The following is a 20,017-nucleotide window of genomic DNA, read 5'->3' as shown; positions in this document are numbered from 1 at the left end:
ATTTGAGTAAAACCCCTGTCCATGTTCCGACCGCGGAACCGGATGGATCACTCCCATTAGTAAAAGATCTTGTACACAGCGTAGAAACGCCTCTTTCTTTATTTGGTTTGTTGACAACCTTGACAGATGAAATCTCCCTTTTGGGGGAGAGGATTTGAAGTCCAGAAGATATCCCTGAGATATGATCTCTAACGCCCAGGGATCCTGGACATCTCTTGCCCAAGCCTGGGCGAAGAGAGAAAGTCTGCCCCCCACTAGATCCGTTTCCGGATCGGGGGCCCTCGATTCATGCTGTCTTAGGGGCAGCAGCAGGTTTTCTGGCCTGCTTGCCCTTGTTCCAGGACTGGTTAGGTCTCCAGCCTTGTCTGTAGCGAGCAACAGCTCCTTCCTGTTTTGGAGCAGAGGAAGTTGATGCTGCTCCTGCCTTGAAATTACGAAAGGAACGAAAATTAGACTGTCTAGCCTTAGGTTTGGCTCTGTCTTGAGGCAGGGCATGGCCTTTACCTCCTGTAATGTCAGCGATAATTTCTTTCAAACCGGGCCCGAATAAGGTCTGCCCTTTGAAAGGTATGTTAAGTAATTTAGATTTAGAAGTAACGTCAGCTGACCAGGATTTTAGCCACAGTGCTCTGCGTGCCTGAATGGCGAATCCAGAATTCTTAGCCGTAAGTTTTGTTAAATGTACTACGGCATCTGAAACAAATGAATTAGCTAGCTTAAGTGTTTTAAGCTTGCTTGAAATCTCATCTATAGTTATTGAGTCAAGAGTCTCTTCCAGGGACTCGGACCAAAAAGCGGCCGCGGCCGAGACAGACGCAATACATGCAAGGGGTTGCAATATAAAACCTTGTTGAACAAACATTTTCTTAAGGTAACCCTCTAATTTTTTATCCATTGGATCTGAAAAGGCACAGCTATCCTCCACCGGGATAGTGGTACGCTTAGCCAGAGTAGAAACCGCTCCCTCCACCTTAGGGACCGACTGCCATAAGTCCCGTGTGGTGGCGTCTATTGGAAACATTTTTCTAAACACAGGAGGGGGGGAAAAGGGTACACCGGGCCTATCCCACTCCTTAGTAATTATCTCTGTAAGCCTCTTAGGTATAGGAAATACGTCAGTACTCGCCGGTACCGCATAGTATCTATCCAGCCTACATAATTTCTCTGGGATTGCAACGGTGTTACAATCATTCAGAGCTGCTAATACCTCCCCTAACAGTACACAGAGGTTTTCGAGTTTAAACTTAAAATTAGAAATGTCTGAATCCATTCTATTGGGATCAGAACCGTCACCTGCAGATTGAAGCTCTCCGTCCTCATGTTCTGCATACTGTGACGCAGTATCAGACATGGCCCTATTATTAACAGCGCACTCTGTTCTCACCCCAGAGTGATCACGCTTACCTCTAAGTTCTGGTAATTTAGACAAAACTTCAGTCATAACATTAGCCATATCCTGTAATGTGATTTGTAATGGCCGCCCTGATGTACTCGGCGCTACAATATCACGCACCTCCCGAGCGGGAGATGCAGGTACTGACACGTGAGGCGAGTTAGTCGGCATAACTCTCCCCTCGTTGTTTGGTGAATGATGTTCAATTTGTACAGATTGACTTTTATTTAAAGTAGCATAAATGCAATTAGTACATAAATTTCTATTGGGCTCCACTTTGGCTTTAGCATATATAGCACAGAGATATTCCTCTGAGTCAGACATGTTTAACACACTAGCAATTAAACTAGCAACTTGGAAATACTTTTCAAAGCAATTTACAATAATATGAAAAACGTACTGTGCCTTTAAGAAGCACAGAAAAAAAGTTATGACAGTTGAGTAATAATAAACCGGAGAAACTATAACATCAAATTCTTTCCGGTAAAACACAATTTTAGTAAAGGATTGCCCCCATTAGCAATGGATAACTAACCCTGAATAGCAGAAAAAATGTACAGAATATAAACGTTTTTTATCACAGTCAAGCACAATCTCACAGCTCTGCTGTGAGTGATTACCTCCCTCAAACTAACTTTTGAAGACCCCTGAGCTCTGTAGAGACGAACCGGATCATGCAGGGAAGAAAACAGACTTGTGACTGAATTTTCTGATGCGTAGCAAAAGCGCCAAAATAGGCCACTCCCCCTCACACACAACAGTGAGGGAGATCAGTAAACTGTCTTAAATTAAATAAAACGACCGCCAAGTGGAAAAAAACAGTGCCCAAAACAATTTTTCACCCAGTACCTCAGATAATTAAACGATTTAACATGCCAGCAAAAACGTTTAACATCAAATAAATGAAATGTCATTAGAAAGCCTGTTGCTAGTCGTTCCCACTGCAAGTTAGGCTAAAGTCTTATGCATACAGTATTATCCCAGTGAAGTGCCATTCCCCAGAATACTGAAGTGTAAATATACATACATGACAGCGTGATACCAGTTGCTACTACTGCATTTAAGGCTGAGCTTACATTATATCGGTATGGCAGAATTTTCTCAGTCAATTCCATTCTCAGAAAATAATATGCTGCTACATACCTCTTTGCAGGTTAACCTGCCCGCTGTCCCCTGATCTGAAGTTTACCTCACTCCTCAGATGGCCGAGAACAGCAATATGATCTTAACTACGCCGGCTAAAATCATACAAAAAACTCAGGTAGATTCTTCTTCAAATTCTACCTGAGAAGGAACAACACACTCCGGTGCTGTTTTAAAATAACAAACTTTTGATTGAAGGTATAAAACTAAGTATAATCACCACAGTCCTCTCACACATCCTATCTATTAGTTGGGTGCAAGAGAATGACAGGGTGACATAGAGGGGAGGAGCTATATAGCAGCTCTGCTGGGTGATCCTCTTGCACTTCCTGTTGGGGAGGAGTTAATATCCCAGAAGTAATGATGACCCGTGGACTGACCACACTTAACAGGAGAAATGAAGAATATGCATTTATTGTATCTAATGAAAACAAATAATGCTATCAATGACCATAAAAAGGCAGAATAGTTTGAATAAAACTCCAAAACCCAGTTCCTAGAAAAGGAACTGGAAGAAATACCCCAGAAGATTCCAGGTCTGAGCAGCGCTTGAACCCCATGGGTACCCAGCCATGCTTCAACAGTATCCAAAATATATAGGACAGAAACACACTGAAAGAAAGTGTTAGCCTTACTGGAATAAAATCAAAGAAATTTGGACAAAATAGAACCAAATAAATTTCAAAGAAGTCTTAACCTGCCCCTTACCAGCCAAGCTGGAATACGGCACGTACATCGCAATATTAGGGAGCTGATTTCGAACCCCAATTATAAACATGTTACTTGGGAAAGAACTCAGGAATTCGTTCCTTAATAAGAACAACCAAACTAGTATAATCTTAAAGTTTTAGTCTTAGAACTCAATCTTGAAGCCCATAGTAACAGTTAAGAATTGAATCCAATTATAATTGATTATCTTAGAACAAAAGAAATATGGATTTTTTTTTTTATTTTTTTTTAAAAATCACAAAATTCTTCTAGCTAAAATAGCTAAAGACATAGATTAACCCTCATTTGCGAATATATTCAATAAAATGAAGACACAAATGAAATCATTAGCATGAAAGTCCAGTTAAAAGGACCAGTCAAAACAGAGGACTTGCAAAATGCAAAACAACAAGACAAATGCAACAGCACCTAGTCTAGTAAATGTTGTCCCTTTAACAATGCTAAAATAAATCATAATCTGATACTTGATCTTAAAGTAAACAGAAAAAATGAAGCAATTGCAATATCACAGGCCCAAGAAAAGTACCTGAAACTAAATAATTTTCCATAAATAAGATATAACTATATAAAGGAAAATAAATACTATTTTGCTATAAAAACAATAGCATAATTAGTAGGAGTAGAGATAGCTCCAATAAATTGGAGAACCCTCCAAATTGAATTTAACTGCTGACAAAGAATATAGTTTAAAAATAAAAGAAAATTCTCAGCCTATTCCATTCCCTAGCATGGGGAATTGGAAAGAAAACCTCTGAAATCACAGAAGAATAAAAAGGCAGAAATAGTGTCAGCTAGTTTTAAAGAACTAGTTACCTTAATATCCAAAATAATCAACACCTCTTCAACAAAGAACAAATGTACTTTAATAATAAAAAAATTATATAAAAAAAAGTAGATTTGTTAGTGTCAATATCTGATGGAGAGAATTTCTGAAAGAGAAAAAAACATCATCAGAGAAGGATAAATCAGTATGTTGTTGGTCATTTGAAACTTCAATAATTAAAAAAGAAGTGTAAAAGACCTAAAAATTGTATTAGAAGGCACGAAGTCAGACAAAGCCTTAATCAGAAAAAATATTTCTTATAAATCTTCTAAACATTTCTTGTACTTAAGAATGGAAATGTATAAAGCAAAAATACTAATGGAATCTGCATGTAAAAGTATATCATAACTTATTACAAACCATAGCTAAAGATAAACATTTATAACATTTAAAATAAATGAACTTAGCTTTGGTAGAACTGAAACTCAGTTAAGCATTTTTCCAGAAGTGACTTCTGACTCAGGGTCAATCGGAGACATCTTGCAATATGTAATAGAAAAAACAACATAAAAAGCAAAATTGATCAAATTCCTTAAATGACAGTTTCAGGAATGGGAAAAAATGCCAGTGAACAAGCTTCTAGCAACCAGAAGCAATAAATAATGAGACTTAAATAATGTGGAGACAAAAGTGACGCCCATATTTTTTAGCGCCAAAAAAGACGCCCACATTATTTGGCGCCTAAATGCTTTTGGCGCCAAAAATGACGCAACATCCGGAACGCTGATACTTTTGGCGCAAAAAACGTCAAAAAAATGACGCAACTTCCGGCGACACATATGACGCCGGAAACAGAAAAAATTTTTGCCAAAAAAGTCCGCGCCAAGAATGACGCAATAAAATGAAGCATTTTCAGCCCCCGCGAGCCTAATAGCCCACAGGGAAAAAGTCAAATTTTAAGGTAAGAAAAAAATTGATTAATTCATATGCATTATCCCAATTATGAAACTGACTGTCTGAAATAAGGAACGTTGAACATCCTGAGTCAGGGCAAATAAATGTTTGAACACATATATTTAGAACTTTATATAAAAGTGCCCAACCATAGCTTAGAGTGTCACAGAAAATAAGACTTACTTACCCCAGGACACTCATCTACAAGTAGTAGAAAGCCAAACCAGTACTGAAACGAGAATCAGTAGAGGTAATGGTATATAAGAGTATATCGTCAATCTGAAAAGGGAGGTAAGAGATGAATCTCTACGACCGATAACAGAGAACCTATGAAATAGACCCCGTAGAAGGAGATCATTGAATTCAAATAGGCAATACTCTCCTCACATCCCTCTGACATTCACTGCACGCTGAGAGGAAAACCGGGCTCCAACCTGCTGCGGAGCGCATATCAACGTAGAATCTAGCACAAACTTACTTCACCACCTCCATAGGAGGCAAAGTTTGTAAAACTGATTTGTGGGTGTGGTGAAGGGTGTATTTATAGGCATTTTGAGGTTTGGGAAACTTTGCCCCTCCTGGTAGGAATGTATATCCCATACGTCACTAGCTCATGGACTCTTGCTAATTACATGAAAGAAATAGAGATGTAGGAAAGCACATATCACAGTAAATGAGGTGCAAACTAAAACTGCTGCCAATTGGAAAAATAGGAGGGTGGGTTTTGTGGTCTCTCACCACCATGAAAGAAATTAATTTATCAGTTAAGCATACATTTTGTTTTCTTTCATAAGGTGGTGAAAGCCCAAAAGCCATTACTCCTGGGATCTAATACCCAAGATATAGAGTCCACGATGGGAGGGGAAAAATGTTAAGGCAGACACCTATTTCCCAGCCACTAAGACTAAGGAATTTCCTTTAAAAAACTATCCCAAAAGGAAAATGAGCAAAGAGGACAAAGTTGCTGCTGAGCAATTTACACAACAGACGCCTCCTTTTAAAAGGCCCACAAAGTGGAACCAGTCTAGTAGAATGGACTGTAAAATATGTGGAAGGAATTCTCCTGCTCCAGTAAAGCCAAAACTAATGAAAACATTAACAAGGAAACTAAAATAACTACTGTAGTCCTCTGTCTCAAATGCAGATACATGGGAATAAAAGTGTTAAATGCTCTTTAAAAAATGCATAGAACAAAGAAAAGGAACTAAAATATCCTTTTTTCCCAATTATATTTTTATTATTTTGTGATATAAGATTCTTACCAATGTAGTAATCATTATATGCAAATAAAGAAAACATATAAATCAAAGAAAAACAAGGTAAGATGCAATAGTCAGTAATTATCTGCATCATAAGGAAAAAAATATTCTTTCATCTCACATTTTTACAAATATATTAACATGATCCGCAGTATATATCGTGCTGCTAAAATTCAGCAGCCGATCAATTAGAGAAAAAGAAAAGAGGGAAAGAAGAGAGAAAAAAAAAGAAAAGGGGGAAAAGAATTCCTCCTATGTCTCTCTCTCTCTCTCCGCTCCCTATCCCCTACTCCTCTAAAAATTTCCATTGTCCTCGGAGCATATATTCCATCAGCAAAGCAGTATTTAGAAAGGGGGATAGGACTTGATTCTGGAAATCTATTTCTTGAGCTACAATAAATTTCTCCCATTTATGTATAAATGCTCTTATACGATTTTCTAAGAGGGATAAAGGGGAGGATTTATCAAGGGCCAAATGGCCCCTGATGCCCCTGTTTCCGCGCAAGCCTTCAGGCTCGCCGGAAATAGCAGTTACGACTGCTGCTCCTTAACTGGTCCGCCCACCTCTGAGGCTGCGGACATCAATCCGCCCAATCGAACGGAATAGAACGTCATAGCTGACGGCTGTCCTGAAGCCTTCTGTGCTTCAAGGATTTAATCGCGGTCTGGAGGGTGTTCCTAGGATTGCAGGGACGCCCCCCAGATGCGATCCAATAATTGTAGTTTCAATTTGTCTACATCGGAACAGTTGTTCCGATGTAGGCACTTTAACCCTGTCACGAAAGGGTTAATGACAGATTCTACTTCTAAAATTGTTATGGGGGCTTCCATCATTTCCAGTTGATGTTCATTTATATGCAGAACTTTAACTTTATCCCCAAAAAGTTTTTTTTGTGCCTCATCTATTCCTGGCTCACTATATACTTTTTTATAATAAACTAAAAATTCTTGTGTGACTTCATCTGTTGAGGTGAGGGATTTCCCCTCTTTTTTTAATTACAGAAATATGACTATTCTGTTTATGATTTCTAGTTAAAGGGATATTCCAGCCAAAATTGGAAACCACATGGGTGCATTTCGATATTGAACAGAAGCAATTTTGTAATATACATGTATTAGCAAAAATGCTTCTAATAAAAGCTATAGCTGTTTAAAAAGTGTATTTAAGTATGCACCATGCACCAGCATTTTAAACACAGCACTTGCTCAGACAGCCTAAGGTGCTTGTACCATCTGGTAATGACTCAATTTGTTACTTGCTGACATGATATAAGCCCCAGTAATGATCTGAGCAGCTGCATTATTTAAAATGTGGGTGCAGTGACAATATCTAGCTATGCTTCACATGCACGTGCAAAAAATGTTAACACTAAAACAGTGATAACTTTTACTAGAAGCATTTTTGCCACAACAAGTATATTGAAAATATGTTTCTATTCAAATATGTAATTAATCTATGTGCATTTAAATTTTGACTGGAATGTCCCTTTAAGTTAGCAAGATATTTCCCAGATTTGTTCCCGTGTCTGAAAAAAATACTCTTTGTTTTTCTTTTCTGCTAATTGTCAGCTAGATTACGAGTTTGGCGTTATGAGTGAAAAAGCATCGTTATGGACCATAACAATGCTTTTTCCCTAACGCCGCTATTACAAGTTTTGTCAGAATAGCTGTACCGCACACTTTTTTGGCCGTCACACAACGTCAGTACCGCACTTTAAGAAAAGTCCCTTTTCAATGGGACTTCCATAGCGCCAGTATTACAAGTTTTGCTGTGAGGCCAAAAAGTGAGCGGTACAGCCTAAAATGACAAGATCCGTACCGCCATCTAAAGTCCGTAGTTATGAGTTTTAAGTTACAAAGCTGTAGCATAAAAATCATAACTAAAGTGTTAAAAAGTACACTAACACCCATAAACTACCTATTAACCCCTAAACCGAGGCCCTCTCGCATCGCAAACACTTAAAAATAAAATGATTAACCCCTAATCTGCCGCTCCGGACATCGCCGCCACTGAAAAATAAACCTTTTAACCCCTAAACTGCCACCCTCCCGCATCACAAACACTATTTAAATATTATTAACCCTTAATCTGCCGTCCGCCCACACCGCTGCTATAATAAACCTATTAAACCCTAAACCTAACCCCCCTAACTTAAATATAATTAAAATAAATCTAAATAAAACTTACAATTATTACCTAAATAATTCCTATTTAAAACTAAATACTTACCTGTAAAATAAAACTTAAGTTAGCTACAATATAACTAATAGTTACATTGTATCTATCTTAGGTTTTATTTCACAGGTAAGTTTGTATTTATTTTAACTAGGTAGTTAATAACTATTTACTAACTAGTCTACCTAGTTAAAATAAATACAAACTTACCTGTTAAATAAAAATAAAACCTAAGATAGCTACATTATAACTATTAGTTATATTGTAGCTATCTTAGGTTTTATTTTACAGGTAAGTATTTAGTTTTAAATAGGAATTATTTATGTAATAATTGTAAGTTTTATTTAGATTTATTTTAATTATATTTAAAGTTAGGGGGGGTTAGGGTTACGTTAGGGGTTAATAGGCTTATTATATCGGCAGTGTGGGCGGACGGCAGATTAGGGGTTAATAATCTTTAAATAGTGTTTGCGATGGAGGGCGGTGGTTTAGGGGTTAATAACTAATGTAAATGGCAGCGACGTTAGGGGCAGCAGATTAGAGGTTAATAGTTTTATTTATGTGGCGGCGATGTTAAGGGCGGCAGATTAGTAGTTAATAGTTTTATGTAGGTGGCGGCGATGTCAGGGGCGGTAGATGGGGGTGTTTAGACGTGGGGTTTATGTTAGGTTTAAAGGTAACTTTTTCTTTCCCCATAGATATCAATGGGGCTGCGTTACAGAACTTTTTGTTTCCGCAATCGCAGGCATTTGGCTTTTTTTTTTTGCCGGCTCTCCCCATTGATGTCTATGGGGAAATTGTGCACAAGCACGTCCAAGCAGCGCTTGTATTTGGGTGAGGTATGGAGCTCAATGCAACCATATCGCCCGCACAAGTCTGCTTTTTGCAAACCTGTAATAGCAGCACTATGAAAGGTGAGCGGTGAAAATAAAGTACAAGTAATTAGCGAGCAGCCATAACGCAAAACTCGTAATCTGGCTGTGTGTTTGTTCTAGTAAAAAAATATCTCATCTTTTGCTTTAATATATTTAATCCAGTTCCCCAAACTTCTGTCTGTCAAATACCTATTATATGCGTTGGACACTTGATTTGCTAATTGTTCTGATCTAAGTCTTCTCATTTTTTCTGAGTTATTCTATATGCTAGTATTTCTCCTCTAGTCACACATTTAAAAGCTTCCCAAAAGATTTCCGGCTAGATCGCGAGTTTTGCGTTATGAGCTGTGCGTTGCTAACTTGCACGTTATTCTCACTGCTCACTTTCCTACAGCGCTAGTATTACAGGTTTCTACAAACCCGGCGTTAAAAGGCAAGAAGTGAGCGTAGAGCAAAATTGTGCTCCATACCGCACTCCAATACCAGCGCTGCTTAAGTCAGCGGTGAGCCAATAGAATGTGAGCTCAATCCTATTAGCTAATTGGATCAGCCATAAGGATTGAAGTTCAATCCTATTGGCTGATTGCATCAGCCAATAGGATTTTTTCAACCCTAATTCCGATTGGCTGATAGTATTCTATCTTCTTGGATGACGTCCCTTAAAGGAACCTTCATTCTTCAGTCGCCGTCGTAAGAAGAGGATGCTCCGCGCCGGATGTCTTGAAGATGGAGCCGCTCCGCGTCTGAAGGATGAAGATAGAAGATGCCGTCTGGGTGAAGACTTCTGCCCGTCTGGAGGACCACTTTTGCCGGTTTGGATGAAGACTTCTCCCGGCTCTGTTGAGGACTTCTTGCCGCTTGGATTAAGACTTCTCCAGGTAAGTGGATCTTCGGGGGTTAGTGTTAGGATTTTTTAAGGGTGTATTGGGTGGGTTTTATTTTTAGGTTAGGGCTTTGGGCCGCAATAGAGCAAAATGCCCTTTTCAGGGCAATGGGGAGTTTAGTTTTTTTTAGTTAGGGTTTTATTTGGGGGGTTGGTTGTGTGGGTGGTGGGTTTTACTGTTGGGGGGGTTGTTTGTATTATTTTTTTTACAGGTAAAAGAGCTGATTTCTTTGGGGCAATGCCCCGCAAAAGGCCCTTTTAAGGGTTATTGGTAGTTTAGTTTAGGCTAGGTTTTTTTTATTTTGGGTGGGCTTTTTTTATTTTGATAGGGCTATTAAATTAGGTGTAATTAGTTTAAAGATCTTGTAATTTGTTTTCTTTCATGTAATTGGCAAGAGTCCATGAGCTAGTGACGTATGGGATATACAATCCTACCAGGAGGGGCAAAGTTTCCCAAACCTCAAAATGCCTATAAATACACCCTTCACCACGCCCACAATTCAGTTTTACAAACTTTGCCTCCTATGGAGGTGGTGAAGTAAGTTTGTGCTAAGATTTCTACGTTGCTATGCGCTTCTCAGCATTTTGAAGCCCGATTCCTCTCAGAGTACAGTGAATGTCAGAGGGATGTGAAGGGAGTATCACCTATTGAATGCAATGATTTTCCTCACAGGGATCTATTTCATAGGTTCTCTGTTATCGGTCGTAGAGATTCATCTCCTACCTCCCTTTTCAGATCGACAATATACTCTCATATTCCATTACCTCTACTGATAACCGTTTCAGTACTGGTTTGGCTATCTGCTATATGCGGATGGGTGTCTTTTGGTAAGTATGTTTTCATTACTTAAGACACTCTCAGCTATGGTTTGGCACTTTATGTATTTATATAAAGTTCTAAATATATGTATTGTACTTATATTTGCCATGATTCAGGTTTTCAGTATATTTCCTTTTGCAGACTGTCAGTTTCATATCTGGGAAATGCTTTTTTATGAAAATGTATTTCTTACCTGGGGTATAGTCTTTTTTTCAAACTGACTGTCTTTTAAATTCGCGGGCAGAATTAGGCTCGTGAGGGCGCAAAATGCCAGAGTTTATTGCATCATTTTTTGTCGTGAGATTTTTTGGAGCGAAGTTACGTTCGTTGATGCAAATTCGTCATTTCCGGCGTCTTAGTTGACGCTGAGTCCTTCACAAGGTTGCGTCATCTATGACGTGAGTGTATTGTTTCCGGACGTTTTTGGTGCCAAAAAATATTTTTCCGTTACACTGTGCGTCATACTTGGCGCCAAATAATTTCATTATTTAAAGCCCCATTCCTATATGCCTCTTGCCTTTTTTCTATGTCAGGGGGCTATGCTGTTTGCATTTTTTTCCCATTCCTGAAACTGCCATATAAGGAAATTGATAATTTTGCTTTATATGTTGTTTTTTCTCTTACATTTGCAAGATGTCTCAATCTGATCCTGTCTCAGAATTCACTGTTGGATCCCTGCTGCCTGATAACAGTTCTACCAAAGCTAAGTGCATTTGTTGTAAACTTGTGGAGATTATACCTCCAGCTGTGGTTTGTAATAGTTGTCATGATAAACTTTTACATGCAGAAAATGTATCCATCAGTAGTAGTTCATTACCTATTGCTGTTCCCTCAACATCTAATGCACAAGATATACCTGTAAATTTAAAAGAATTTATTTCTGATTCTATTCAGAAGGCTTTGTCTGCTATTCCGCCTTCTAATAAACGTAAAAGGTCTTTTAAAACTTCTTATAGAGTTGATGAAATTTCAAATGACCGGCAACATACTGATTTATCCTTCTCTGATGAGGATCTGTCTGATTCAGAAGATCCTGCCTCAGATATTGACACTGACAAATCCTCTTATTTATTTAAAATGGAGTATATTCGTTCTTTATTAAAAGAAGTGTTGATTTTAATGGATATGGAGGAAACTAATCCTCTTGATATTAAAACTAATAAACGTTTAAATTCGGTTTATAAACCTCCCGTGGTTATTCCAGAGGTTTTTCCAGTTCCTGATGCTATTTCTGATATGATTTCTAAAGCATGGAATAGGCCTGGTACTTCTTTTATTCCTTCTTCAAGGTTTAAAAAATTGTATCCTTTGCCAGCAGTTAGATTGGAGTTTTGGGAAAAGATCCCCAAAGTTGATGGGGTTATCTCTACTCTTGCTAAACGTACTACTATTCCTACGGAAGATAGTACTTCTTTTAAAGATCCTTTAGATAGGAAACTTGAATCTTATCTAAGGAAAGCTTATTTATATTCAGGTCATCTTCTTAGGCCTGCAATTTCTTTGGCTGATGTTGCAGCTGCTTCAACTTTTTGGTTGGAAACTTTAGCACAACAAGTATTGGATCATGATTTGTCTAGCATTGTTAAGTTGATTCAACATGCTAATAATTTCATTTGTGATGCCATTTTTGATATCATCAAAATTGATGTTAGATATATGTCTTTAGCTATTTTAGCTAGAAGAGCTTTGTGGCTCAAATCTTGGAATGCTGATATGACTTCTAAGTCCAGATTGCTATCTCTTTCTTTCCAAGGTAATACATTATTTGGTTCTCAGTTGGATTCAATAATTTCAACTGTCACTGGGGGGAAGGGAATTTGTTTGCCTCAGGATAAAAAACCTAAGGGTAAATTTAAAGCTTCTAACCATTTTCATTCCTTTCGACATAATAAGGAACGGAAATCTAATCCTTCCCCAAAGGAATCTGTTTTCAATTGGAAGCCTTCCTCAAATTGGAATAAATCCAAGCCATTTAAGAGATCAAAACCAGCCCCCAAGTCCGCATGAAGGTGCGGCCCTCATTCCAGCTCAGCTGGTAGGGGGCAGATTAAAAATTTTCAAAGATGTTTGGATCAATTCGGTCCAAAATCATTGGATTCAGAGTATTGTCTCTCAGGGGTACAGAATAGGATTCAGAGTAAGACCGCCTGTGAGAAGATTTTTTCTTTCACACATTCCAGCGAACCCAGTAAAGGCTCAGTCTTTCCTGAAGTGTTTTTCAGACCTGGAGTTATCAGGGGTAATCATGCCAGTTCCGTTTCAGGAACAGGGTCTGGGGGTTTATTCAAATCTATTCATTGTCCCAAAGAAAGAAAATTTATTCAGACCAAATATGGATCTAAAGATTTTAAATCGATATGTAAGAGTACCAACTTTCAAGATGGTGACTATAAGGACTATTCTGCCTTTTGTTCAGCAAGGGCATTATATGTCCACAATAGACTTACAGGATGCATATCTTCATATTCCGATTCATCCGGATGACTATCAGCTCCTGAGATTCTCTTTTCTAGACAAGCATTACCAATTTGTTGCTCTTCCTTTTGGCCTAGCAACAGCTCCAAGAATCTTTTCAAAGGTTCTCGGTGCCCTACTCTCTGTAATCAGAGAGCGGGGTATTGCGGTGTTTCCTTATTTGGACAATATCTTGGTACTCGCTCAGTCTTTACGTTCTGCAGAATCTCACACAAAACAACTAGTATTGTTTCTTCAAAGACATGGTTGGAGGATCAATTTACCAAAAAGTTCTTTGATTCCTCAGACAAGGGTAACCTTTTTAGGTTTCCAGATAGATTCAGTGTACATGACTTTGTCTCTAACAGACAAGAGACGTTTGAAATTGGTTGCAGCCTATCGGAACCTTCAGTCTCAGTCATTCCCTTCAGTAGCTATGTGCATGGAAGTTTTAGGTCTCATGACTGCAGCATCGGACGCGATCCCCTTTGCTCGTTTTCATATGAGACCTCTCCAGCTTTGTATGCTGAACAAATGGTGCAGGGATTATACAAGGATATCACAATTAATATCCTTAAATTCCAATGTTCGACTTTCTCTGACTTGGTGGTTACATCCCCATCGTATAATTCTAGGGGCCTCTTTCGTTCGTCTAACCTGGACTGTGATCACAACAGATGTGAGTTTTTTCAGGTTGGGGAGCTGTTTGCGGATCTCTGACAGCACAAGGGGTTCGGAAATCTCAAAAGGCGAGATTACCAATCAATATTTTGGAGCTCCATGCAATTCTCAGGGCCCTTCAGTTTTGGCCTATGTTGAAGAGAGAACCGTTCATTTGTTTCCAGACAGACAATATCACATCTGTGGCATATGTCAATCATCAGGGTGGGACTCACAGTCCTCAAGCTATGAAAGAAGTATCTTGGATACTTGTTTGGGCGGAATCCAGCTCCTGTCTAATTTCTGCGGTTCATATCCCAGGTATAGACAATTGGAAAGTGGATTATCTCAGTCGTCAGACTTTACATCCGGGAGAATGGTCACTCCACCCAGATGTGTTTTCTCAAATTGTTCAGATGTGGGGGCTTCCAGAAATAGATCTGATGGCATCTCATCTAAACAAAAAACTTCCCAGGTACCTGTCCAGGGATCCTCAGGTGGAAGCAGTGGATGTATTGACACTTCCGTGGTGTTATCAACCTGCTTATATTTTCCCGCCTCTAGTTCTTCTTCCAAGAGTGATCTCCAAGATCATCATGGAGCAATTGTTTGTGCTTCTGGTGGCTCCAGCATGGTCTCACAGGTTTTGGTATGCAGATCTTGTTCGTATGTCCAGTTGCCAACCTTGGCCACTTCTATCTCAAGGTCCGTTTTTCCATCAGGATCTCAAATCATTAAATTTGAAGGTATGGAAATTGAACGCTTAGTACTTAGTCATAGAGGTTTCTCTGACTCAGTGATTAATACTATGTTGCAGGCTCGTAAATCTGTTTCTAGAAAGATTTATTATCGAGTTTGGAAGACTTACATTTCATGGTGTTCTTCTCATAAATTCTCTTGGCATTCTTTTAGAATTCCTGGAATTTTACAGTTTCTTCAGGATGGTTTGGATAAAGGTTTGTCTGGAAGTTTCTTGAAAGGACAAATCTCTGCTCTTTCTGTTTTATTCCACAGGAAAATTGCTAAACCTCCCGATATTCATTGTTTTGTACAGGCTTTGGTTCGTATCAAGCCTGTCATTAAATCAATCTCTCCTCCTTGGAGTCTTAATTTGGTTTTGAAGGCTTTACAGGCTCCTCCATTTGAGCCTATGCATTCTTTGGACATTAAACTACTTTCTTGGAAAGTATTGTTCCTTTTGGCCATCTCTTCTGCTAGAAGAGTTTCTGAATTATCTGCTCTTTCCTGTGATTCTCCTTTTCTGTTTTTCATCAGGATAAGGCAGTTTTGCGGACTTTATTTAAATTCTTATCTAAGGTTGTGAATTCTAACAACATTAATAGAGAAATTGTTGTCCCTTCGTTGTGTCCTAATCCTAAGAATTCTTTGGAGAGATCTTTACATTCTTTGGATGTGGTGAGAGCTCTGAAATATTATGTTGAAGCCACTAAAGATTTCAGGAAGACTTCTAGTCTATTTGTTATCTTTTCTGGTTCCAGGAAAGGTCGGAAGGTTTCTTTCGTTTCTTTGGCATCGTGGTTAAAGCTTTTGATTCGTCAAGCTTATTTGGAGTCGTGTAAAGCCCCGCCTCAGAGAATTACAGCTCATTCTACTAGATCAGTTTCCACTTCTTGGGCTTTAAAGAATGAAGCTTCAGTTGATCAGATTTGCAAAGCAGAAACTTGGTTTTCTTTGCATACATTTACTAAATTCTACCATTTTGATGTATTTGCTTCTTCGGAAGCAGTTTTTGGTAGGAAAGTTTTTCAGGCAGCTGTTTCAGTTTGATTCTTCTGCTTATGATTTAAGTTTTTCTTTTTTGAGAATAAACTTATATTTGGGTTGTGGATTAATTTTTTTCAGCGAAATGGCTGTTTTTATTTGTATCCCTCCCTCTCTAGTGACTCTTGCGTGGAGTTCCACATCTTGGGTATTGCTATCCCATACGTCACTAGCTCATGAACTCTTGCCAATTACATGAAAGAAAACATAATTTATGTAAGAACTTACCTGATAAATTCATTTCTTTCATATTGGCAAGAGTCCATGCACAATTATTTCCAAATTCCTTTGTTGATGCTTTTTTCTCCTTTCTTTATCACCCCACTTCTTGGCTATTCGTTAAACTGAATTGTGGGTGTGATGAGGGGTGTATTTATAGGCATTTTGAGGTTTGGGAAACTTTGCCCCTCCTGGTAGGATTGTATATCCCATACGTCACTAGCTCATGGACTCTTGCCAATATGAAAGAAATTAATTTATCAGGTAAGTTCTTACATAAATTATGTTTTTTATTTTCTGTAATTTAGTGGGTTTTTTTTTTGTAATTTAGCTAATTGGATTTAATTTAGGGAAGTTATTTAATTGTAGGGTTACGTTAGGTGTTAGTATAAGACAGGTTAGGTTTTATTTTACAGGTCAATTTGTATTTATTTTAGCTAGGTAGTTATTAAATAGTTAATAACTATTTAGTAACTATTCTACCTAGTTAAAATAAATACAAACTTGACTGCAAAATAAAAATAAACCCTAAGCTAGATACAATGTAACTATTAGTTATATTGTAGCTAGTTTAGGGTTTATTTTACAGGTAAGTATTTAGTTTTAAATATGAATTATTTAGTTATTAATTGTAGGTTTTCTTTAGATTTATTTTAATTATATTTAAGTTAGGGGGTTATGGTTAGACTTAGGTTTAGGGGTTAATAAATTTAGTATAGTGGGGGCGGCAGATTAGGGGTTAATAAATGAAGGTAGGTGGCGGTGGCGATGTTAGGGGCGGCAGATTTGGGGTTAATAATTAACTAGTGTTTGCGAGGCGGGATTGCTGCGGTTTAGGGGTTGATATGTTTATTATAGTGGTGGCGATGTCCGGAGCGGCAGATTAGGGGTTAATATTTTTATTATAGTGTTTGCAATGCGGGAGGGCCTCGGTTTAGGGGTTAATAGGTAGTTTATGGGTGTTAGTGTACTTTTTAGCACTTTAGTTATGAGTTTTATGCTACAGCGTTGTAGTGTAATACTCATAACTACTGACTTTAGAATGTGTTACGAATCTTGACGGCCTTGTCTGAAGAAAAAGTCTGAGCTTTCTTGTATATTTATAAGTGGTTCTATAAAGTGTATGTTTGAAATATGCAGATCTATATCTATGAGAAATGTCTTAGAGAGTATCCCTGTAGCTTTGTCTAGAAATCCTCTCATGGCCATAATGAAAAAGGTGAACGGTTCTACTGTAGTATCTAAAAATCTCAACTAAATTGTAGCTGAATTAGTGAATTAATTCAAAAGTATTTGAAAAATTGGTATTTACATTAAACATGCCTGCATATTGTGCAATTTGTTTATTTTTAGGTTTCACACTATCACACAGGAGGATCTACTTTTGAGAAAATCAACATCCTCCAGTAGGATCTCCTATCACCCTCTTTTGGAATCACTATCCAAGACATTTTTCACATAAACAACACTTTTTTACAAATTTGATATTTTGATACAAATTTTTATACAAATTTTTATATTTTTAGGATTTATGCATTTTTGCACCTTTTTTTGTTTTTTTATCTTTCACATTTTTTACATTTTATATATACAGGTATATATTTTTCACTTTTATCACCTTTTAAGGCATCGGATTTATGGTATTTTTACATAGTGAATTCATTTATCTGCGACACAACATCACTTTAGGATTCTACACGGATTTATTATAGACTTTCCATCACAGACTTTTCTCTTTTTGGGACTAACCAACTGTTTTTATATGTTATTTATATATTTAGAGCTCATTGTACACATGGATCCATGTTATATATTTTAACACTGTGAAATACTACTCTTTTTATAGATACAGAATAAATATGTTTTAATAGACATAGCATTTTAATAGTCACAGCATTCTACTTAAGATTGTACTAATATATGTTTTAAGATATAACCACAAACTTTGCACACATTGCACTAATCTGCCCCAGCCTTTTTTAGTGCGCATCTAAATTATATCTCAAAGTACAAAATAAACCTATTAGCACGTCTATACATAATAGAGGCTGACAGGATGTATATTTTGGCAGGGAAAAGACAAACAGCCCATCTGTACAGACAGAAAGAAGACTTGAGAATCATAAACCTCTGCTTGTCAGAAATATTCTATTTATAAATGTAGCCATATATTATATTTTCCTATTATTATGTATGGACAAATGGTACACCTTCTCCTCGCCTAACTGTTCACAAATGGGCAACGTCTAGGCAACACTTTTACTTAAGTAATTCTAAATAATCGTAAGCACTGGTAAATAAATATATTAATCTCCATGACACAAAATGTAAACACAAACAGATTATACCATTACAGGCTAGTTTAAAATGGGCATGAAACCCAAAATGTTTTGTTCATTATTCAGATAGAACATATAATTTTAAATAACTTTCCAATTTACTTCCATTATCTCATTTACTTTATTCTTTAAGTATCCTTTGTTAAAAAGCAGTCTTAGGTATGCTCAGGAGCAGCAATGAACTACTAGGAGCTAGCTGCTAATTGGTGGCTGCACATACATGCCTCTTTTCACTGGCTCACCTTATACGCTCAGCTAGCTCCCAGTAGTGCATTGCTGCTTCTTCAACAAAGGATACCCAGAGAATGAAGCAAAATTGATAATAGAAGTAAATTGGAAAGTTGTTTAAAATGGCATGCTCCATCTGAATTATGAAATAAACATTTTGGGTTTCCTGTCCCTTTAAGGCCTATTGCAGGAAATACCTCCTTAATTATTATAGTGAGTTTCTTGCAATAACAAACTCACCTTCTCTCTCTGCATTAATACCTCTTCTTTTATACATCTGAAATAAAAAGACAACATGAAAAATCCTTTAATGATTTGGTAAGCGTGTGATTTTTTCTAAAATAATTTCCCCCCTTTTGTTGCTCATACAATGTAGTGAAAACTTTTAAAGACAAATGTTACTATTTACAAAAGCTATGAGACAACAGCAGAAGGAGCAAAAAAACTGTCACTCGATGCTTTACAAACTCTTTTTTGTATTTTTTCTATTGTGATCTGTTTTCTAATTTTTTCTAATTTGTATAAAAACAGATGTCCAAACCTTGTCTCAGTTTCCTTAGTAGCTCTAATATCCCACCTTCTAAAGAGGGTATAGCACTCATTACCTTCCTGTTATACAGAAGGCATTAAACACTGCATTTCCTAGAGGAGTCAAAAATATTCTGTAACCTGCAAATCAGCCAGGTGGTTTATTTAATAAGCAGCATCGTGAAAACCTAAGTTATATATTTTGTTTTTGATCTCTCTAGGGAGTGTGGGACAAGGCACACTTTTTTTTTTTTTTTTTTTACACGCCCCTTTAAGGAACTCTGTCAAGATACGAAAGTTTTGGTAACTACAATTTCATTTACATTTTTCTTTGTTCAACCTAGCACAGCACACCAGCCAGGACTTACTGAACAGTCAGGTATAAGCAAACAGAGACATAGAAAGAATATCCACAAACTCAGTTAAAGTGAAAGTCAATCCTAGCGTTTGTGAAACACTAGGATTGACTATTGGAACAAATAAAGGGGACTTCATGCTAAAAGCTCCTTTATTTGTTTTAAGCGTTTGCCGCACTGAGCTGCTCAGGCAGCCCACGGCAGAATGCAATTCTGCTTGAGAGGTGACGTTTCCACCTCTTGGCACAAAGCCGGATTGCCCGCACACTATTTGCTGTGTGGAGCCGGATTTCCAACATGGCTATTTGCTAAGAGGTGGAAATGTCATCACTTAGCAAAACAACGTTCTGCCTTGGGCTGCCTGAGCAGCTCAGTACGGTGAACACTTGAAAAAAATAAAGAAACTTTCAGCATGAAGTATTTTATACTTCATGAATGAAAGTCCCCTTTATTTGT

General features: G+C 37.6%; 1 protein-coding gene across 9 annotated transcripts in view; it reads right to left on the bottom strand.

Moving 5' to 3' along the window:
* Positions 1 to 20,017, bottom strand: part of LOC128639111 (tRNA selenocysteine 1-associated protein 1-like) — a 159,151-nt gene that overhangs the window by 120,460 nt on the left and 18,674 nt on the right. For all 9 annotated transcript variants that reach the window (XM_053691270.1, XM_053691272.1, XM_053691277.1 and 6 more), the window contains exon 6: positions 18,918 to 18,954. In XM_053691270.1, the coding sequence (XP_053547245.1) occupies positions 18,918 to 18,954 (37 nt within the window). The remainder of the gene's footprint in view (positions 1 to 18,917; positions 18,955 to 20,017) is intronic.

The sequence above is a fragment of the Bombina bombina genome, chromosome 8 (genome assembly GCF_027579735.1).
Source record: "Bombina bombina isolate aBomBom1 chromosome 8, aBomBom1.pri, whole genome shotgun sequence".
Lineage (NCBI taxonomy): Eukaryota > Metazoa > Chordata > Amphibia > Anura > Bombinatoridae > Bombina > Bombina bombina.
This window is presented reverse-complemented; position numbering and strand designations above follow the sequence as displayed.